The sequence below is a fragment of the Haplochromis burtoni genome, unplaced genomic scaffold (assembly GCF_018398535.1).
Source record: "Haplochromis burtoni strain Fernald_Lab_line unplaced genomic scaffold, NCSU_Asbu1 Contig_589, whole genome shotgun sequence".
In the NCBI taxonomy this organism is placed as follows: domain Eukaryota; kingdom Metazoa; phylum Chordata; class Actinopteri; order Cichliformes; family Cichlidae; genus Haplochromis; species Haplochromis burtoni.
In genome coordinates this window covers 246484-270403 of record NW_024582950.1, presented here as the reverse complement: position 1 = coordinate 270403, position 23920 = coordinate 246484, and the positions used below count along the sequence as shown (strand labels likewise).

The following is a 23920-nucleotide window of genomic DNA, read 5'->3' as shown; positions in this document are numbered from 1 at the left end:
CTGTGGTGGTCTGGATAGCATTTGGAGCTTCGCTAGCAACCCGGCATTTCATCTCCGACAAAGTTATCCCCGAGAGAAGTAAAGCAAGTGTGTAAGTCCATCTCTGAATGTTTGTAAAGCATTCCTGCGTTAAGCTTAACAAGCGACTGCCTCTTCTTGCTGCTACTTCAATCATGAAACTGCTTAACGATCAGCTGATCGGCTTTTCTGTCGCGAGTCCGTCTCTCTTGTTTGCTTTTGGCCCACTTTGCACCAGAAAGAGGAAACCAGCGGCTGAACAACAGCAGCACGTTTAAGCTTGATAAGCTGTTGTTAGAATTTATTTACTTTCTACACCAGGATCTTTTTCTACGTAGCTGACGCTGGTAACTGTGCAGGGGCGGATCTAGCAAAGTTTAGCCAGGGGGGCCGATAGGGCATTAACAGGGAAAAGGGGGCACAAAGACATACTTTTCTTTCTTATTCTCATTTAAAATGTCTAGCTTTTAATAAATAATTATCTGACACCCAAAGTTTTAATTTGATGTAAAATGAATAGAAGTCCATTACTGTATATAGTAACTATTAAGTCTAATATATATACCCTAGTAAGCTATAGTACTTTTTCCTTTGGGAAGGTACCATCTGTGCAGTCTGCAATTTTGTTGAAGAAAGATGTTGAATCTATTTAATATTTCTTGAAAAATAATTGATTTCTGTGCATTTTTTTTTTCACACTGCATCAAATTAAGGTTGATTACGTCGATTAAGCATCATGAGGTGGAGCGTGAGGGGTGGTTCCCTATTTTTTATTTATTTATTTTTGTTGTTGCTGGGAGTTGGAACCCTATTAGTTAGGTTGCTTAATATTTACGCTAAGTACTCTTTAAAATACCAGAATAGGGAGGATGGTGTAGGTTTAAGTTTATTAGATTGATCAGTATTGCTGAACTATGAATTTTTTTTTTTGCATACAGGTATAACAGAATAGCTTTAGTGTAGTTGTTGTTTTAAACTTGAGTATGAACTTATACAAAATGCAGCAAGATATTTAAAAAACAGTTTTGTTGATTAAAAAACACTATATCGGATTCATATCGGTATCGGCAGATATCCAAATTTATGATATCGGTATCGGTATCGGACATAAAAAAGTGGTATCGTGCCATCTCTAATAACAATATTATACAACTGTTACGTGTGTGATATTTATATTTGTGCTTTGTCTTTATTGTCTTTCCTCAGGAGAACAATCTCAAATAGATGAAGACCTGGTTAGCATGGTGATTGAGGACTCCCAGCCATTTAGCATTGTGGAGGACAAAGGATTCAAAAGATTTGTTAAATCATTAAATCCTAGCTATGTTCTCCCCACTAAAAAGGTCATAAAAGCAGTGAAAATTTAGTTTTTACAGAATAAAATGTGAACAGGCAGGACTGTGTAGCTGTCCATACCTCAACGTTACAAAAGCACAACTACTGTCCACACCCCAACCACACCTCACCTCACAGTAAATGATCATTTCCATTTTAAGCATTTCCAAATAATCATTTTCCATACTGCCAGTATAAATATACACAGTATACTGCCATCACTACAATATACATGTTTTACACACTCCTTTTGTTGTTGACATTTACAGGCTGTGTGCAAAAGGCCAAACTCTTCAAATTCATGCCAGCTATTATTTTTACGTCCAGTAGGTGTCCTACTAGAGCAAATGAAGCTTCAAGAAGCTTTGCACTGGGATGAACCAATTGGATGAAAAGCTTTCAGTGCTTCATGAAGCTTCATCTGCCCATCACTACTGTTCACCCCCAATGGACTTACTTGGTTGGGCGTAGTGGGTCTCCCGGCTGAAGTAGGTGCTCTTGCTTCCTTTTCTGGCTGAAGTGAAAACCTCTGCGAGGCTAGCTGCTTCCTTTGCCGTCTTCGGGTCATGCTCACGTATCCAAATCTCCAGCTCTGGGTTAACCATTCTCAAAAACTGCTCCAGAATTATCTGCTCAGATATTTCTTCTACAGTTGATTTTTCAGGTTTAATCCATCTTGAAAACAGGTCTTTCAATCTTACATAAAGTTCACGTGGCGTCTCACCTGGCTCAACTTTCAGAGATCTGAAGCGGCGTCTGTAGGTGTCAGCAGTGATCTCATATTTTGCCAGAATTGCCTCTTTCACCTTATCATAATTCTCAGAGTCTGTTAAATCCATAAGAATGTAGGCTGTGCGGGCTTTACCTGTCAACAGGGGAACCAGACGAATAGCCCACTCATCTCTGGGCCATCGACACACGTTTGCCATTCTTTCAAACGTAGTCAGAAAATGTTCAATGTCATCTTCTGGTGACAGAGGAAAAAGTTTTGGTTCAATTAAAGACCTGGACCCACTGGCCACTGGAATGTCTTCACCATTGAATCCAAGTTCTTGTTCTTCAGATGTTGTAGGGGGCGCTGGCGCCTCTGGTGGATCAGGCTTATATTACAGCATTAACTTGTAGCTGGATTTGCTGAAATTGATGCTGCATGCCTTTCCACCTTTGCTCCTGACGTGACAAATCCTTCTCCCACTTTTGGTCTCTGGCTGCTTGAGACCGCATAAGAGATTTCACCAACCCTGTTAACTCCTCCAATTTGTCCTCAGGGCTTGTTGCTGCCATGGCCTCTAGCTCAGATGAAGCTCCAACTCCTTCATCAGGCTGCTCCTCTTGGCCTGGCTTTCTTCCACCTCTTGTCATCATCTTCTCACTGTGGCATGAGTGACACACTCCTGACACCACTTGTAACAGGGCAGCCCTTAGCGGCTGGAAACACAGTGAGACAGACCAAGGCAAGTGTAGTGGAACAAAGTATTTATTCGCTATACGGCTCTCCTTACAACAATTAACTTGTCGAGCTTCTTCACAGCACAAAAATCCACCTCTAATGACAACTGGCAGCCTTAAATATGTTCAGCTGTCACAGACTAACCATTATTCCACTCTCAGGTAAATTCTTAAATCCCAACCTTCCACCACAGTATACAATATATCAATAAGAATAAATAAATACATTTTCACATTTACATATTAATAAATATTTCACACTTTAATGTTACACCAAACCCAATATTATAAAAACCCAGAAACCCAAGCACAAAAAGATTCACCACACTCTCTTTACCAATGGTCTCTCCCGGAACCTTTAAATGGTGTCTGGACCCCCGGGGAAACATTTGCCCAAACACCTTGAAGAGGACACAGGCAAGAAAGGTGAGTAATCATTATCTTACAAACACTTATTTGCACCACTTTTATCCCTAGATTTCACACACACATTTGCATTAGTTTTCCTTACTGGTAAACCTTAATCACAATCTCAATCACCATTCTTCTCTCCTGACAGACAACCACCACATTCCTTGATGAGGAGCAGCTGTGCAGGATCTGAAATAAGGCTACCAACTGATTTTAAAATTCCCAATAAATAGTCAATAAATATTTAAACTTCTTGTGTGCAAATCCATGCTTAAAGTGCAATGCTCATAAAGTGCTTGATAAGGTGCTTTTAATAAAGTGAAAGGTGTGCTCTAAAGTGCTATACAGACAATACAATATAAATAAATGCAGTAAGGGAGTCCTCTTCCTTACAGCCACAGATGTTTTCATGGTGGTCACATATATTTGAAATTTGGCCCTTGAAGTTACTTTTTTTTTTGTTAGGGAGGATTTGTCTGTTGTTGAGTGCAATTTTAAAATAAGTTCTTTAAAAAGCAAAAACGTATATAATATGAAGGCAGTATGAGCAGAGAGTGGCTGTGTTAGTTCAGTGAGAGAGTCAAAAATGTATCAGTACACTCATGTCTAAATCTTTATTTTGTTCAATATGAACAAAATTATAGCACAAGTGCTATCACATGTATACCAATGTTTATTTGGTAGTTAAATGAAAGGCTTCAGTTAGTTAACAGTGAGGGGGGAAAAAAACGCGTTCACGTTTGCAGGGTTTTTTTGTTACACAATATTTGAAATGAAAAATAAAATTTGAAAAAACTACACTTTTCGAAATATTTGTGAGTGTTTTCTTGTTTGTTTTTTGTACAACTTGAGCCCTAAAGTAGCCCTCACATGAGATGACAGTCCCATCAGTGGGTTTGAGACCCCTGCATTGGAATGACAAGTTTTAAAAAAAAAATGCTGCTGTAATCTGAAGCATTAAATACTCCAAATGTAGCTGTGGATGCTACAATTTCAACTTCAGTTTAAAGGTTCTCCATTTGCCATCTCAGTTGATCAACATGTTTTTTTTTTTTACAATGCAAGCTTTTCCTTTAATGCAGCTGCATGAGCAATAACTGCAACCATTACTGCCTTGGAGCACTGCAGACCTTGTGGAGGGCCTATTGCTTTTGCCTGATCCTTTACACCCCACATTACAAACACACTTGTTCATTTTCAAGACCACTTTTATTTGTTTGAACACCTTTCCTTTTCAGTCAATCACTAAGCATTTTTATCTTGAACCACATTTCTTGTCTTTCAGACTCATCCTTTGGCAAATAAGTCATCAACACTTCATGTTGGGTTTTAGGATCATCAACAAAAATATATTTTTCAAGTGTAACTTTTACCTCTTTAACAAAAGAAATTTCATTCATCAAGCCTTCTGGAATTTAATCTTTCTTTCATTTTGCAAATCAGCAGTTTTTTCCATGAGTCTTTTCTCAGTCATTAAAACAGTAGGCACTAGATCAGAAGATCCAGCCTTGGGTTCAGTATCAGGCACAGGCAAAGGTTCTGGATCAGAATCAGTCTTTTTCTATGGTTTTTAAACAATCAGACCTTTGTTAATCTGTTTGCCTTCAAGATTAAGAGTCACTCAGTCGGTAGCCAATGCATTGCTCTTTTGCATGCTAAGGTATGTGTGCACACTTTAAACATGAATGGCCATTCCCTGGTTTTGTAGCAATATACATACTTTTGCACTGGCCATCATAGATGCCATGATGTCCAGTTGACCTCCATGACACGTAGCTCCAACAGCCCTGGTGCGCAGCAGGTGGAGGACAACAGTAACAGCATCACAATTCAGCGCAGTCTCTTTTGTTCCAAAACTCTCCAAAGAGGAAGTTTTTGGCTTATGTAGGACCAGACCCAATGAAAGATCAACCACCACAGATAATGAAATGACAGTTGTTGTGACACACAAAAATAAGTATCCATTAACCATTTCTTTGAAATAAAATGATGCATCATTTATTCTTCTAATTTTGACAATGTCCATAAAACAGTTGCTTCTATTTCAATTTTTCATATGCCAAGAGGATCCAACACAACCTTACATGATAATACACGGTCAAAAAACTGTTTGCCTCTGTTCCATCTCATCACATTTGAGCACCATTGAACCTGGATTAAATGGGTGTGGAGTCAGGTACAAGTAGCGTTACTACTCCCTCTTGTGCTGACAAGTTACAATAGCACTAAAAACATAAAATGTCTCTGACAACGGCTGTATCCTATGGGCTCAAATTGTGGTCATAAATATTTTGTACTTGTAAATCAGGATTTGTATGTGTAAAAAGAATTTGTGTGTGTAAATTTGTGTGTGTGTAAAAAAGATTTGTATGTGTAAAATTTGTGTATGTGTAAAAAAGATTTGTGTGTGGACTTAGAAAAAAAAACCCTGCAAGTTACAAGTACGAATTTTGACCCTATTTTTCTTCCTTTAAGCTGATTGGTCAATGTCATGTCAATCACAAATTAAACAATCCAATCAGAGAACAGATGGGTTTGGCTGTCGGAGGGGCGCTTTTTTGAACTGCAGGTAGAGAACCAGTTCCCAGTAGTCCAGTTTCGTATTAATACTGCTTGGATTACAATTCACTTATCACGTGGTATTTTTTTTTTTTTTTTTTTTTTTTTTGTGTCCCGTTTGGATCTTTAGCCATCAGAATTGTTGTCTTAAGGCCAAGAAAGATGCCAAGCGGATTTATTTTACCAAGTGGATCATCATGGCCTTGCCATATTGGTCCATTTGATTGACCTTTATTATAATTATGTATTTTTGGTTGCTACAAACAGGACAGACATTGACTTCCCTGTTTGGGAGGGATGGTTATATTGTGTATCTGGAATGAATTTTAGGTCTCTACGTCCATCCCATGGGGAATGGGAGCAGTAACAAAGGTGTTGCGTTTATATTTTTGTTGAGTGTATATGTGCTTTTTCTTTCCTCATTTTTCTTAAATTTTACTACTTTTTATCTGGTTCAACAGACCATTTACACTAAATGAAAAAACGTCTATCCTGCCACTACCCATGCTACGACTGTTTGATTCTTCTTTAGGCAGTAGACCCCAGTATAAACAGTCCACTCCAGGAACCTAAATATGTGAACATTAAATAAATATTACAGCTGTCCAGAACATCAGCCATACAGCGAACCCTTAATTTTAATTGAACAACAAGAAAAAGAAATGTGCTGTGGGGTCTCTATTATGACCTTATGAAGACCCAGATTCATAATACGGAAATCTTTAATAATATATGTAACATGCTGGACATATCACAGTGCTAAACTCACTATCAGTCCCCTTTATCATTGGACTCTCAGTGTTCAGCCGTCATTCCTGCTCTTGGCATCTAAATACTTGGATAACAGTAAAGGTTTGATTTTTACAGTATTTCTTAGACGAAAGAAACAAGACTAGATGAGCTCAGACATGTGTGACTCATCTCACTGATACAAATATATAGTTTTATTATTACTTTTATTACTTGCAAGAAAGGTAATGTGTTTGTCAGGAAGCTTAGCGCTTACCATTATCATTCATAAAAATAAATTTACAGAAGAAGACAACATTATGGGATAGTGGATCAGCCTCAAGTACTGGAGAGACTGATGGAAAAACAGGAGCAGCAAAGGTTAGGCTTGAACCCCCCTTACTTAGGTCATTGACAAGACTGGTTACGGGTACCAACTATGGAATGGAGCAATTATCAGGCACCTTCTTTACATGGATGACATCAAGCTGTATGCCGAGAGTGAATGAAACATCAATACACTGATCCAAACCACCAGGATCTACAGCAACGACACTGACATTGGAATACCATTCGAAATGGAGAAGTTTAGTTGGATGGTAACAAAGAGAGTAGTCAGAACTGAGGGGGTTGCAGAAAGGGAAGATTATAGAAATTCAAGTCAGCTACAAGTACCTTGTAGTCCCACAGGCAAATGGACGTTATGGAGAGGCTGCTAGCCACAACCACTAAATAGACTGAAAGACAACACAGAGGCAGTAATAGTGGCAGCACAGGAACAGCTTCTAAGCACAAGATACATAGATGTTGCTACACCAGACCTCAGATAGTAGGGTTCAAGATGCTAGCAGAGAGTGCATACATGGAATGCCATAACCAATTAGGTGGCATAGTATACAGAAACATCTGTGCCAGTTAGCTAAGGAACACAAGAAGCTTCAAAAAGCCAATGGCTAAAAGAGGAGTTAAGAGATGTGTAGGATGAAGGCAACAGCGGGGACTAGTGGTAATTTGAGCGCTTGGGAAAGGGACACCTTAAACTGGGCGAGTAGCTCCAGTTTATGGTAAATGGAGTGGTTCTTATGTAGCGCTTTTCTACTCTGTCCGAGCACTCAAAGCGCTTTATACAGCTAATTCATTCACCCAATCACGCCCATTCACACAAGCACTTCTAAGCTTAAGTGCTAATTATCTTACATTGATACACATTCACACTCCGATGGATGCATCGGAGAGCAACATGGGGTTAGTATCTTGCCCAAGGATATTTGGCATGCAGACTGGAGCAGCCTGGGATCGAACCACTGACTTCCAGAGTTGGAAGAAGGATTCCAAAATAGCAGTTCTCTTCTCCTTGCAATGTGTCTAGCGCAACAGTGAGTGGCTTCAACACAATACAATACTCCTTTAGGAACAGATACTCCCGATCAGTGAAGCATTTGATTCCAAACTGAGCACAGACAGTATTTAAGTCAGCAAGGGGAATGTCAGTGATCCTGGACAGGGCGTCATGAAATGAATTCCATTGTGTTGAAACGGGCACTATGAGTTTTTTCTTGAAAAAATTATCTACTAATTCTGAAGCAACAAAAGAATGGTTTGCTTTTGTCCACATTGCAGAACACTTTGAAGTTGCACTTCTGTAGATGAATTTTGCCTCATTTGCTTGAAGCCATTTCTCAACATCATGAAAAATTAACTTCAGTGTGTGTGATGCACACCTTAAGTGTGGAGGGAGAGAAAACTGTCCTTCAGATTCTGTGGAGAGGGACTGCTCAACATCAGTAAATGTCACCTCTTCATCTTCTTCGGATTCTTCATCAGAGTCTGATTTTTGGAGCATTCTAAAAGCTTTGATAAAATTGGACCCGTTGTCGGTCACGGTGGCTGTCACTTTAGAGTTCAGTCCATAAGCCGAATGTACTTGCTTGATTTCATTGCCGATTACATCATATGTGTGTCTACCTCTAACTCTTTTACATGCTAGCGCTGCATGTCCTCGTACAAAAGTAAAAGGATCAATCCAATATGCCGTCATTCCGAGAAAACTTTTGTTATGACTGGTCCAAATGTCAGCAGTCGTGGAAATATATTCCAAACTCTCGAATGTCCCTTTAAGCTCCATTTCCACGTCAGCATAACACTTATCTAAGTAAGTAGAAAACGTTCACGTCGTGTCAGGTGCTTCAGTAGATTACTCATGCTATTGACAGCGGCCGATAGTTTTTTCTCCCCAGGACATAGCTTACATATTACTTTAATGTTCTTGTCTGCTTGTTTCAGAAAAGTGAAGTGACGGGAATATTTCCATTTCATAAAACAGCCACTCGCTTCAGCCAAGTCCGACATCTTCCACTTCAGGATACAACTATGCAGTGAACTGGCGTGAAATGACGTGCACCTGCACTACATCAATGTTATAGCGGCAGAGTTTACTTTTACCTTTAGAAGATAAAATAATGAAATTAAATAATGATATTCAGCGAGTTCAATTATTTTACAATTTAACACAAGTACATTGTAAGTAACTGTAATTAAAAAACGAACAATAATCAGTTACTCTGCTTTTTCAGTGGAAAAGTAATTTAATTACAGTACCAAACACTGGCTGAGGCACATACACATAGGTTGACAACATTCTGCATAGTCATTCACTACAGACCTCCAAACTTCATATGACCTTCAGCTCAAGAACAGTGCATAGAGATCTTCATGAAATGGTTTTCTATGGCTTAGCAGCTTAACATCCCCAAGCACAGTGCAAAGCATTGGATGTAGCAGTGTATAGCATAGCCAAAAAACAAAGAAATAAGAAAGGGGGCAAATACTATTTCTTGGCACTGCATGCCCAGGGACACCAGCTTTAAGTAAACCTTTGTCCTACTTGTTCACAGTATCTTATTACTATAACACTCCAGTAAAATCTATTTTGTCAGCAAGTATCACAGATTCCATGCTTGATGCTTTCACTGTGTGTTTTGTACAAACTTATAGTGCCCATTCTGATGTGTTTTTTCTTTTCTTTTGCTTTAGGTGCAGTAGTACGATGAAGGGTGGAGGAAGGAGCAAGGAGCCACCTGTTGCAGGGGAGGTCACTGGCAAACGCCCCAAGCGCAAATGCCTACAGTGGCACCCACTTCTCTCCAAAAAGGCTCTTGATTTCTCTGAGGAGGAGGAGGAAGAAGATGAAGAGGAGCTGGTGAAGGTTAGTGGGTTTCCACTACAGGTTGTTCCTGTAATAACTTCTGCCCAACTGAATAACTAATATTTCAGATTATGACAAATAAATCAGACAGAAACTATGGTGCAACATTGAATCAAAGGAATTTATTAAATTTTTATTAGCAGGCAGGGCTGTTCAACCAGACACAGCATTCACAGTGTGAAGTCACAACAGAGGAAGTGGAGGAGGACACAAACGAACAGCGGGCACGCCGGCCAATGAATGCCTTTCTGCTCTTTTGCAAACGCCACCGCTCCCTGGTGCGGCAAGAACACCCTCGCTTGGACAATCGCGGGGCCACCAAAATCCTGGCTGACTGGTGGGCTGTCCTGGAACCCAAAGAGAAACAGAAATACACTGACATGGCCAAGGAGGTGAGGCTACTTTATGACTCTGAAGTTCATGATATTTCCACGTTTTGTTCAGCAGGGTCAAAGTGGTGCACTTCTGAATGAATTCTAAAACTTCAATGCAATTTCCTCTGATTTAAAAGTACAATAATGAAAACTAATTTCTGAATTTTAAGACTCATTCCTGTGGTACTCTATCCTAGGCCAGTAGTACTTAAAGAAGTGCTTGTAAAAAATAAAGGTGTTTTTTTTTTTTACCCATCCTTTTTGCTTGTCAGTTTATAATGTGAAATAGAAATACTTTGTTAAAGTATAAAAATGAAATGATCAATTAAATAAAAATTAAATTGCTTATAGGGTTTGCTTATAACCAAATTCATTCTGTACGTTCTTCCAGTACAAGGATGCCTTTATGAAGGCAAACCCAGGCTACAAGTGGTGTCCCACCACCAGCAAACCAGTTAAGAGCACTTCCTGTCAGCCAGTCAGCAATCCCCGCAAAAAAGTTTGGTCCTTTTCTTGCAACTCATCCAAGGACTCCACTGCCAAAAAAGTGCCCAAAACGGAAAGTATGCCACAGTTGAACTTTGCCATGGCAGGTGTGTATTATTAAACATTATTTATTATAGTGTAGCATAATAAAATATTGGCCTGTTTTGTAAATGAACGCTATTCCTCACTAGATCCTACAAAGATGGGGGGCCTGAGCATGTTGCTGCTAGCTGGGGAACATGCCCTCACAAACCGAGAGGTAGGTCACTTTATAAGCCACAGATACTGTTAGGTCCATAACTTGTTGGACAGCGACATACTTTTTGCAGTTTTGCCTCTGTCCACCACCACAGTGGATTTTAAATCAAACAATCAATGTAAGTGCTTTTCAATTCAAGAAATTGTTTGAGTGTTTGGCCTTAACTCTTCAGAAAACAGACAGTTTATAATTAGTCCCCCATTTTCAGAGACTTGAAATTACTTGGGCAAACTAGCATAATTTTAAATATAAGGATTGTTTTTAATCCTTTGTAGTCAACGAAGCCCAGAATCCATTGATATCACCAAATGCTGTATTTCAACCCTTGAGATGCCCTTCCAGGCCTTTACTACAGTCGTCTACATTTCCTGCTTGCTTGTGGTTCTTTCTGCCTTCAGCACGTGGAAAAACATGCTCTAATCTAATTACTTGACTGACTTGGAGATTGAAAAATATTCAATTTTTTTCCTTAAGAAACCCTTGGGTTACTTTTGTAGTATGCTTTGGGTCATTATTCATTTGCCTTTTAAAGCACTGTCCAATCCGTTTTTGGAAGACAGCAGAGAGTTGCCCTAAGGAATTCATCCTGCTTCATCTTTCAGCAATCATATAATCAAGAAGTGATTTTACAGCAGGGGTGGGGAGCTCCAGGCCTCAAGGACTGGTGTCCTGTAGGTTTTAGATGTCACCCTGGATCAACATGCCTGAATCAAACGATTAGTTCATTACCAGGCCTCTGGAGAACTTCAAGACATGTTGAGGAGGTAATTTAGCCATTTAAATCAACTGTGTTGGATCAAGGACACGTCTAAAGCCTGCAGGGCACCGGCTCTTACGGCCTGGAGTCCCCCCACCCATGTTTTACAGCCATACATGCACGTACCATAACTATTGCCACCACCATATTTGACAAATGATTTGGTATGTTGTGGTTTGGATCATGAGCTGGTTCTCTTTCTCTGTAGCCTTCCTGTTCTTGGCAATAACCAGTGGTTTGCCCCACTGTATTTATAATCATCACGGCGTTGTAGATTTTGACAATGATCACTCATTAAATGTTCTTGATTTGGCTAGATGTTATGAAGCTTTTTGGGTTTTTTTTGTTTTGCTTTTGTTTCTGTTTTTTTTTTTTTTTTAACCAAGGAAAGAATTCTGCAATCATCCACTTTGTTTTCCGTAGTATTTCAGACCTTGTTGTGTTGCTGACAGTGCATTCATTCTTTTTAAGTATGTACCAGATTGTTGATTTTGGATACTCCTTAAGCTTTTTCACTCTCTTTTTCACTGTCTATTTTGCTTCTTCAAGCTAGTGATGGCCTCCTTCACTTGCACTGACATATATTTGCGGTTCATATTTAAAAGTAGGGTAAAAAGCTCTAGAATATAAATGTAGCAGCCTAAATGAGCTTCAAATATTATATCTGCTTCATTTGTCATAAAATAACAAGGGAACAGCCCTCACTTGGCTATGAAACTGCTTGCCAGACAGTTGTCCAATTATTTCCAAGCTTCTGAGAATGTGGGACTATTAAAAAATGACTAGAATTCGTAAACGGTTAATGCAAACTTTTTTAAAAGTTTAAAACTGAATTAGAACTGGAAATCTGCACTTCATCACATTTTCATTGTTTGGTTTAAATTTCACTGTGTGGTGTACAGCAAAACAACAAATAATGTCTTTCTCCAACAAATTATTGCCTTAATGCTGTGCTCCATTTACCAAAAGTCAAATGTCATAGCTGGCAGTGATGTCACTTCCAAGTTAAATGTGTTCCATTAGGAAAAGCAATAAAATAGGATATCTTTGCTTTAAGCAAGGCAGAGACATTCATTTATCATTAGCAATAAAGCCCAAAGCCAGCCCAAAAACACTGCTTCAGCATTTTCATGGATAGGGTTGTCACAAATACACAACAGTAGTCATACAGATTTAAAAACGTTTCAGTTTTACGACTGATAATGTGAAGTGAGTGATGATGGGGGCTTTTCTTCCTTTCTTCCTTTTCTTTAAGTCAAATTTGAATTGAGGGGGCTTTGCACTCCGAAATGGAAGCTGAGATTTCTGACTTCCCACTTGAAATGTGAAGCAGTATAATTTTAGGTGCACTGTGATAATGCACAAGTTCTCCAGTAGAGGGCCTTCAATACTAATATTTTTTTCATTACCCCAAAGCCATAAAAGGCTGATGAGGTGTTGTTGTCACCCAGCATTGACACCTGGGATGTTGATACAAGTCGAGTACGATGAATGGTATGATTTTCAAATTGTTACCATGTACCATGTATATCCGATTGAAAATCATACCATTCCTTGTTGTATTGACAACCTAGGTGTCCATGCTGCGTGTGTGTGTGTATATTTGAAAGCACCTGACCCAGTCAGTGAAGGAAACCATTTACTGAATTTAATTTAAATATCTAGTTAATATTATTTGCTTTGCTGATTTATATTATTAATAGAAAAGGAAGTCAACAAATAGTAATGTACATACTAATATAGATTAAGTTGCATGTGGCGAATAAACTTTGTACTTGAACTTGAACTAACTTGCATAGCAGTTTATACATTCGTCAAAAAATAAAACTTACTTTACCAACTCGGGTACTGGCATATTAGTGTTGCTCACATATAATTGCGTCATTGTTTAGTTTTAAATTTATCTGAATAAAACGACAACTGTCTCGGGTTTGAGTTTTCGAAAAGTCATTTAATGCTGATGTGTTATTTAGTTTTATGTGTTTTTTACCCTCTTTATTTGATGCACAGATGTTTTCTGGGACAATACCAAACAGAGTGCCTGACATTTCTGAAAACAGGGTCCAGTCAGCCCTTTCACCAGTGGCTGAGGTAGGCTGAAATTTTAGTTCATGAAAGAGGTACCTATCATCATAACTAAGTCATTAGATGTGGGAGGAGTTACTCCAAAACACAAGAAAGTGCTCTGCATGGCCTAGAACTCAAAACCAGCCAGCAATACCACTGATTAATCACACAACTGAAAAATTTTAGGTCATCATTTTTCCAGAGATTACGATAATGTGAAAAAAATGAAAACATGTAGCACTTTTATTTTGCAGTGCTTCTTGTGTCATGGCAGGAGTCCTGACAGTGTTGCCACATGTCAATTCATCAAACGCATTTGGCTTTTTGAGAAATTGCCCCCAGTATTTACATAATTAATTACTTGTGATTAATTCCAAAAAACAAATGTATGTTTTTTTATTGCCCTAGACTCAAAGTCTGGACACAGATTACATGCTTTGGTCTCATGCTTATGCTTGAAAACCCTTCAATGTAGCTGAATTAACCTCCAAAGACCCGAACTCTTTCATGGCATTCCTTTTTAATTTCTCTTTGCTATTTGGGCTTTATACTGTTGATAGAACACTATAAAGTCACAATTGAATAATGATGTGCAAAACTCTTTATTTGGTGTCTGAACACAGCTGAATTTTTCCTGAGTATAAAAACAAAATGAGAAACAACAATTGTGCCCCTTTGAGCAATATGGCTCATTTGAAAGCCATTTGAAAGAGCAAAATGTAGTATTGTGGTCTAGACAACCCAAAATGTGATGTGCCCATATGTGGGTGCCAGGCCCTACGACATTAAAACAATTCTGCAAAGAAGAGTAAACCAAACTGGTGATAACTGAGCATTCTCACCAGCAATGCTTGTTATTTCGAATGCTCTAGGTTTACTGTCAACAGTTGTATTTGTTATTCGTAGTTGTTGTTGCTGAATATTAATGGTATCAGCAGAAAGCTGAACTGTGTGATCACACTTGTTACTGTGTGTTCACAGTCATCGCTGTCTGCAGCACCTGAAGGAAAGTTATGCAGACAGTCTGCTCTCTTCCAGCTTGCTGAGGTAAGAATTTTCATAGTATAATTGAGCAACCAAACTGGACTTCGTTTGAAAACTGAAATACAGATGCAGCCAATTTTAATTGCCGTTCCCAGCTGACTGACAGAAAACTCTCAGTCAGTTCCTATCCAGTTATCAATTGCTAGGAATCTCTCCTTCTCCTGTGATGTTTCTGCTTCTGAATAGGAACACCTCTATTATTCATTTGCTGTGTTACCAAGAGGTGGCAGTTTCTTCACAAAAACTTTGACTTGTAAAGCTTTAAACTGTCTTGATAGCTTTCATGCTAAAATATTTCGACATACACTTATTAAAAATTACATTTTACTAATATAAAATAGATGACTTGAATTTTTTAAGACATTAAGATTTATTAAGAGTAAACGATGCACTGCAAAACAACAAAACCATTCGCAGTAAATATCCTTCCCTCCATTTCAATCTAATCAATAATTATATAACATTTAATAGAAAGTTAAATAAAGAAAAAATATTTTTGCACACAAATATCCTTGTGCTATAGATTCAAAAGCAAATGTAGTTTGTGTTTTTGACTGGTAGAATTTAATTTTTCATTCATTGTTTCCTATGTTGTATCTGTTCAGATTTCTTTTTGAACAGGTACAACAGGAAGTGTGATCTACATATCCATCTACATCCATTTTCATATTATTTCCCTCTGTGTGTGTGTGTGTGTGTGTGTGTGTGTGTGTGTGTGTGTGTGTGTGTATTAGGGGTGGGCGATATAAACGATATACGATAGAAACTATATAAATTTGGCCAACGATAGAGATTTTGACTATATCGCTCTATCGCGATAGCGCATGTTGATGATGTCATCAAGCTGCGCCTACAGCGGCTAAAACCATTATCATCTGCAAATTATGGCGGGCGACAGTCATAGCAAAGAGATGAAGCACTTTTGAAATATGGGGAAAGCCAAAAACTGCGCTTCCTCCACTTCCGTAACATTGATTCATTAATGTTGAATTCTCTCGCAGCTGTTCTATTCCCATGTTGTTGCAGTATATTAATAACTAACCTCGTATTGTGGATGAATAATCTCAGTTGTTCTCCTGACTGAAGTTTGGCCCGTGTATAGCATCCTGCTATGCGATTGCATTTGTCCCTGACCACCAGAATCCCTCACGTTAACTTTTATCGAGTGGAAAAAAGTTGGCGTTCATCCTCCAGCTTCACTGTGCTAATGTTATGCTAACATAGCTGTGTCGCTAGCAATCACGTAGCACAACATTATATACCGTATTTTCACGACCATAAGACGCACTGTACTAAAAGGCGCAGTCTCAGTTATGTGTGCCATTACTGTATTTAACACACACATAAGGCGCACTGGATCATAGGGCGCATACAAGTACCGTATGCGTATTTAAAAATAAAGCGGGAGCAAACCTGAGTTCGGTACCTTACTCACATTTCTATTACCGGTAATCGTCATCATCAACAACACACAAGCATACAAGTGTGCGTATTTAAAAATAAAGCAGGAGCAAAACAAAGTTTGGTACTCACATTTTTATCATCAATCAAACCCATCGAAGTCCTCATCCTCTGTGTCTGAATTGAACAGCTGCGCTAAATCTCCATCAAACATGCCAGGTTCACTTTCTTCACTGTCAGAGTCACTTTCCGTGCCGTGCGGCTCCTCGGAAATGATGCCGGCTTTTGCGAAAGCTCGAACAACAGTGCCAGCAGACATGTTAGCCCAAGCATCTACAATCCATTGGCAAATTGTGGCGTAACTCGCCCGGCGCTGCCTTCCACTCTTGGTGAAACTGTGGTCTCCATCGGTCATCCATCGCTGGATGTGTTTGTCGCCGATGTGTTTGCTGCAGTAGGAGCGGAAGATGGCCAGCTTTTCCTTATAATCCGCTGGAAGTTGCTGCGCTACCGTAGTCCTGGTCCGGATGGAAAAATGGCACCGTTTCATAAAAAGTGAAAGTGAAACTGCTTTTAGCCGAATGGTGACCGTCGAAACGCTTCTCCCGCTCGCTCTTTGCTCGATGATCCACCGCTCGAGTCTTTCCTCCAACTCGGCCACCTCGCCTTATGTCCGCGGAAACTCAGCTGCGTTTTCTTGACCTGCCGGAGCTTGTTTTCCAGCTTCCTCCATTTGCGAACCATCGATTCGTTAATCTTAAATTCTCTCGCCGCTGCTCGATTTCCATGTTCCTCCGCGTAGCTGATGGCCTTCAGTTTAAACTGTGCTTCGTAAGCGTGTCTCTTTGCCATTTTCAGGGTTGTTAAAACAACGATGTCCTGCATAACGCACATACCTGTGCTTAACTTCTAACTCCATTAAATTTAATAAATTCTGTTTTCATGGATGCATGGATGTAAAACTTAATTGTTACACCCGATAAAGCAGCAATGCTGATGATTTAATTAAAGATGAAAGAATTTAGACCGTTTTTAACTCTTAGTGTTCGTTTGACTTTGGGACCTGAAGGGACGGAGTTTTGGACCCAGATTACTCCGCGAAGCTCCTCACTACGGCAGCCGTAATGCTCTGACAATCCATCAAGCAGTGCAGCTTACCAAAGTTGTACTAAAACATTTTTTAACAGATTTCTGCACGCCCAAATCGGTTCGAGGTCAGTAAGCACAACCAGAATTCATACATAAGGCACACTCTCGATTTTTGAGAAAATTAAAGGATTTTAAGTGTGCCTTATAGTGTGGAAAATACGTTATACAGAAGAAAAGAATATATCGTGATATATATCGTTACCGCACATGCTTCAAATTATATCGCGATATAAATTTTAGGCCATATCGCCCAGCCCTAGCTTTGGCAATAGAAACCACAAACACTCACACAACCACACACACACACACACACACACACACACACCACACACACACAATATTTCCCCACTTGACCCTGCGGGCGGTTTATCCTTCAAGCTCGGGTCCTCTACCAGAGGCCTGGGAGCTTGAGGGTCCTGCGCAGTATCTTAGCTGTTCCCAGGACTGCGCTCTTCTGGACAGAGATCTCCGATGTTGTTCCCGGGATCTGCTGGAGCCACTCGCCTAGCTTGGGAGTCACCGCACCTAGTGCTCCGATTACCACGGGGACCACCGTTACCTTCACCCTCCACATCCTCTCGAGCTCTTCTCTGAGCCCTTGGTATTTCTCCAGCTTCTCGTGTTCCTTCTTCCTGATGTTGCTGTCATTCGGAACCGCTACATCGATCACTACGGCCGTCTTCTTCTGTTTGTCTACCACCACTATGTCCGGTTGGTTAGCCACCACCATTTTGTCCGTCTGTATCTGGAAGTCCCACAGGATCTTAGCTCGGTCATTCTCCACCACCCTTGGGGGCATCTCCCATTTTGACCTCGGGACTTCCAGGTTATACTCGGCACAGATGTTCCTGTACACTATGCCGGCCACTTGGTTATGGCATTCCATGTATGCCTTGCCTGCTAGCATCTTGCACCCTGCTGTTATGTGCTGGATTGTCTCTGGGGCATCTTTACACAGCCTGCACCTGGGGTCTTGCCTGGTGTGATAGACCCCAGCCTCTATGGATCTTGTACTCAGAGCTTGTTCTTGTGCTGCCATGATTAGTGCCTCTGTGCTGTCTTTCAGTCCAGCTTTGTCCAGCCACTGGTAGGATTTCTGGATATCAGCCACCTCCTCTATCTGCCGGTGGTACATACCGTGCAGGGGCCTGTCCTTCCATGATGGTTCCTCGTCTCCCTCCTCTTTCTTGGGTTTCTGCTGCCTGAGGTATTCACTGAGCACTCGGTCAGTTGGGGCCATCTTCCCAATGTATTCTTGGATGTTCCTTGTCTCATCCTGGACTGTGGTGCTGACACTCACCAGTCCCCGGCCCCCTTCCTTCCGCTTAGCGTACAGCCTCAGGGTGCTGGACTTGGGGTGAAACCCTCCATGCATGGTAAGGAGCTTTCTTGTCTTTATGTCAGTGGCTTCTATCTCCTCCTTTGGCCAGCCTATTACCCCAGCAGGGTACCTGATCACGGGCAGGGCGTAGGTGTTGATGGCCCGGATCTTGTTCTTACCGTTCAGCTGACTCCTCAGGACTTGCCTGACCCTCTGCAGGTACTTGGTGGTTGCAGCCTTTCTAGCGGCCTCTTCATGGTTCCCATTTGCCTGCGGGATCCCCAGGTACTTGTAACTGTCCTCTATGTCTGCAATGTTGCCTTCTGGTAGTTCAATGTGAATATTATATTATATATAATATATATATATATATATATATATATATTAACATACATACATACACACACATATATATATTAGGGGTGCAACGATACACAAAATTCACGGTTCGGTTCGATACTTTGGTGTCACGGTTCGATATTTTTTCGATACAAAAAAAATGTTCATGCCTTTTTAATTTGTCATTTATTAAAATTATAAATATATATTTTAACTCAAAAGTACAGTTTTTAAATTTAACCCTAACCCTTGTGCGTGTTTTTTATTTTGACAGCGAATACGCACCTGCGGACCACTTATGTGCAGCCCTGGTTATTTAGCTCGTCATATTGCAGCCACAGAAATTCTTTTGTCCATGAAACCATAAAGCTGCACTTTCTTTTTGCCTTATAGTCTGATTTGTCATAACTTCTCCGTTTTGTGGTAAGCTTTTCTTTGGCTGTCACTTCTTCACCCTGACCTGTCTTATTTGGCTCAGCAGAACTAAAATATATATCTGTCTGTGAAGGTTCTCAGTCATCCAGGTCATCGTAGTCAAATATAAATCCTGCTGCTTTTACACACGCACTCACATAAGCTCAGCGATTCTCTGCGCGATCAACCTCTCACATGTTTAAGCTTGCTGCGGGAGATTTCACTTGTCATGTTTGCATAGTAAGCTAACAATTAATAAGACGATGTCAGAGGAATTGGTGCACAAATTATCATCACTCACAGATCAGTGCTGTCGCTCTCTATACACAGTTCGCGCGATTGCAAAGTGAAAGCAAAAAAACAAGCGCAAATTCAAACGCGATTTCAATATGTCACATATTGACAGTGGCTCACCGATGCCAATGACATAATTACCCAGCTACATTTCTGAAAGAATGCAAAAGCATTGACATATATTTTTCCTTCCTACAAAAGCCCGACGGGCAGGGCAGAGATAGATTTTGGTACCCCGACTGAAAAAAATCGCTAGCCCCGGGACGTCGGGCTAGCGATATTGCGAGCCCTGTATCTGATTGAGGAATCACTCATCTTTGGAAAAGAGAGTTTATTACAGAGAAATGTCTCTTTCCAAAATAAAAGCTATACTATCCGCTTCTTCTGGGCTATATTCTCAGCAGCATATTAAACAGCTGTCTAAATGACTCGGCTAAAGTTAGTAGCATGCTTGCTTGTTTTTTTTCTGCTTCCACTTGTCTTTGCACTAGGATGATGTCGGCGTAAATGTGCAGTCATATTCGTTGTGTTCCCACTAGTGCTTTCAGGTTAATCTCGTTGAAATGACCTTAACGCCACAACACGGCAAATCTCCGTTAACGAGCTACCGCCGATCGCCCCGTGCATGGGGCTAGACGGCCAACACGTTAACGAGCTAACTGCGCTAACACACTAGTTCCCACCCATGTAATTGAGCATTGCATGGCACATCCAACATACTGTTTTACTTTAGTCCATGACTCGCTTACCTTCAGGGTCATACGTCACATGAAAACCAAAATAATTCCAAACGCCAGATCTGAATGAGGGTGGGGGAGGTCCATCTTGTAAGGAGAGCTTAACTTCTGTCTCGCTAGCTTGCCCTGCGCTCTTCCTTCTGACGATGCTGTCTGTGTTGAGCGCTCAGTGAATCTGCGTTCGACTACTCCGCCTAGGCTGCACTGTCGACCCTAGGCGGAGCAGTCGAACGCAGATTCACTGAGCGCTCAACACAGACAGCATCGTCAGAAGGAAAGTTGATAAAATAAATTACAAATTTGTATTGTTCGATACATATGCGTACCGAACCGAAAGCACTGTATCGAACGGTTCAATATCGATACGAATATCGTTGCACCCCTAAATATATCCATCCATCCATCCATTCGCTTCCGCTTATCCTTTTCAGGGTCGCGGGGGGCGCTGGAGCCTATCCCAGCTGTCATAGGGCGAAAGGCGGGGTACACCCTGGACAGGTCGCCAGTCTGTCGCAGGGCTAACACATAGGGACAGACAACCATTCACACTCACATTCACTCGCACATTCACACCTAGTGACAATTTAGATTAATCAATTAACCTATCCCCACAAGCTGCATGTCTTTGGACGGTGGGAGGAAGCCGGAGTACCCGGAGAGAACCCACGCAAACACGGGGAGAACATGCAAACTCCACACAGAAAGACCCCGGCCTGATGGAGGAATTGAACTCAGGACCTTCTTGCTGTGCGGCAACAGTGCTAACCACCGTATATAATATATATATATATATAATATATATATAATATATAGAAATCCTACCAGTGGCTGGACAAAGCTGGACTGAAAGACAGCACAGAGGCACTAATCATGGCAGCACAAGAACAAGCTCTGAGTACAAGATCCATAGAGGCTGGGGTCTATCACACCAGGCAAGACCCCAGGTGCAGGCTGTGTAAAGATGCCCCAGAGACAATCCAGCACATAACAGCAGGGTGCAAGATGCTAGCAGGCAAGGCATACATGGAACGCCATAACCAAGTGGCCGGCATAGTGTACAGGAACATCTGTGCCGAGTATAACCTGGAAGTCCCGAGGTCAAAATGGGAGATGCCCCCAAGGGTGGTGGAGAATGACCGAGCTAAGATCCTGTGGGACTTCCAGATACAGACGGACAAAATGGTGGTGGCTAACCAACCGGACATAGTGGTGGTAGACAAACAGAAGAAGACGGCCGTAGTGATCGATGTAGCGGTTCCGAATGACAGCAATATCAGGAAGAAGGAACACGAGAAGCTGGAGAAATACCAAGGGCTCAGAGAAGAGCTCGAGAGGATGTGGAGGGTGAAGGTAACGGTGGTCCCCGTGGTAATCGGAGCACTAGGTGCGGTGACTCCCAAGCTAGGCGAGTGGCTCCAGCAGATCCCGGGAATAACATCGGAGATCTCTGTCCAGAAGAGCGCAGTCCTGGGAACAGCTAAGATACTGCGCAGGACCCTCAAGCTCCCAGGCCTCTGGTAGAGGACCCGAGCTTGAAGGATAAACCGCCCGCAGGGGCGTGCTGGGTGTTTATATATATATATATATATAATATATAGATATATATATACATATATATATATGATCCTATTTCCATATTAAATGATCCTATTTGTCCATACTCATATATATATATATATAATACACATCATACATACACACACACACACACACACACACACAACACACACACACACACACACATACACATACACACATAACATACATACATACATACATACATACATTGGTCGTCTCAGGATCTCATCTCTGCTTTTCGCAGATGATATGGTCCTGTTGGCTTCATCAGGAACAGTTGGCAGCCGAGTCTGAAGCAGTGGGAATAAGAATCAGCACCTCCAAATCTGAGGCCATGGTCCTTAGCCGGAAAAGGGTTGAGTGCCCATTTCGGGTAAGGGACGAGACCCTGCCCCAAGTGGACAAGTTTAAGTATCTCAGGGTCTTGTTCAGTACCCGGAATGGGAATAGTGAGCTGAGCGTAAAAGCGAAGCTCCCAATTCAGTGGTTCCCAAATGCGGTTTATTTCACACCTCAGACATTTAGTAAACAATTAAGCAAATACAAGTAAACTGCAATAAATTACAGGTAGTAATAAAATACCCTACTAACTCTTTTACGCTACGTCTACACCTACAGGGTATTTTTGAAAACACAGCTGTTTCTATGCGTTTGGGCCTTTCGTCCACACGTAAACGGCGCTTCGACTCACCAAACACGGAGATTTTTTTCAAAACTCCTTTTTTGCGTTTACGTGTGGACGAGGAATACAGAAAGTGGTCATGTAACATCAAAGGTATGTGCCTTTTTTCACGTCATGCTGGGCGCCACGTTGTTTACATGAGATGAATTGCAAATAGAGATAAAATACTGTTACTGTTAATCTTACTATCTTCAGTTTTTACACGCTTACATACACACACGCAGTTACTGTCCCTCCATTTAGAAAGGCAGAGGCGTCACAGTGTAATTATTTTACGTGTAGTTGTTTTTTTCCTGTGTAATAATATTCAACATTGCTATGAATACATTATTCAAAAAATGCCTCTGTGCAAAATGGGTTCAAAAACATAAACAACTGTGAGATACTGTTTGTTCGTGATTTGGACGGGGGAATTAAACGTGGCAGGATCAGCCTGATATTATTTGTATCCCACTGTAACTTTACTGTATAAAGAGCACAATTTCAGGAGTAGTTATTCATTATAAGAAGTGTTTGTGAACTAAAAATCAAGAATGTGGGATTCTGTTTGTCCGTGATTTGGAGAGCCCAGCGCTGCTCCCGACGCAGGGAAAACCAATTCTGCAGGGGAGACCTACATTGGCACTTGTGCAGGTGAAGCCAAAGGGAAGATATGCTTCACCATATTTTCTAGTCTTTGGCTTGGAAGGAAGTTGGTTTGGAAACACATTTGGCGATGCTTCATATCCTGCTTTGCATTTGTGTGGAAGCCCCGTCAAAAACCTGTCCATTACGCTAGCAGTGTCCAAACGTTCGGCCATTCGGGAGGGGCTCAGAGTAGAGCCGCTGCTCCTCCGCATCAAAAGGAGCCAGTTGAGGTGGTTCGAGCATCTGACAAGGGAGCATCCTTGTCAGATGGGCGCCCCCTGGGTGAGGTTTTCCGGGCATGTCTCACCGGGAGGAGGCCCCGGGGCAGACCCAGGACACACTGGAGAGATTATATCTCTTGGCTGGCCTGGGAACGCCTTGGTGTTCTCAGGCTTGGTGCAACTGTAAAAAGTTGATAATCAGCATTTATCAGTGCATTTGTTCACTGTTTATTGAAACAGTTAAGTTAGTAAACATTTTACTAATATCTACAAAAGTACTTACCAGAAACTGCTCATGAATATTGTTTTTGCTAGTCTCTTTATGAACACTATTAGGATTTTTATATAAAGAAATATGTAAACTTAGCAAACTACCGTAAATGTCGGGCTATAAGCCGCTACTTTTTGCACAAGCTTTGAACCCTGCGGCTTTTAGTCAGGTGCGGCTTTTCTATGGATTGTCC

The 23920-nt window shown here is 41.0% G+C and overlaps 1 protein-coding gene across 4 annotated transcripts in view; it reads left to right on the top strand.

The window, feature by feature from the left end:
- Window positions 1–6143: 6143 nt before the first annotated feature.
- LOC102296389 (HMG box transcription factor BBX) overlaps window positions 6144–23920 on the top strand; it is a 36004-nt gene continuing 18227 nt past the window's right edge. For 2 of the 4 annotated variants that reach the window (XM_042214576.1, XM_042214574.1), the window contains exons 1-6: window positions 6145–9706; window positions 9847–10098; window positions 10472–10673; window positions 10758–10825; window positions 13593–13673; window positions 14631–14696. In XM_042214576.1, the coding sequence (XP_042070510.1) occupies window positions 9455–9706; window positions 9847–10098; window positions 10472–10673; window positions 10758–10825; window positions 13593–13673; window positions 14631–14696 (921 nt within the window). In that variant the 5' untranslated portion in view covers window positions 6145–9454. Of the gene's footprint in view, window positions 9707–9846; window positions 10099–10471; window positions 10674–10757; window positions 10826–13592; window positions 13674–14630; window positions 14697–23920 lie in introns of all 4 variants that reach the window. The other 2 variants (XM_042214575.1, XM_042214577.1) reach the window with 2 other exon arrangements.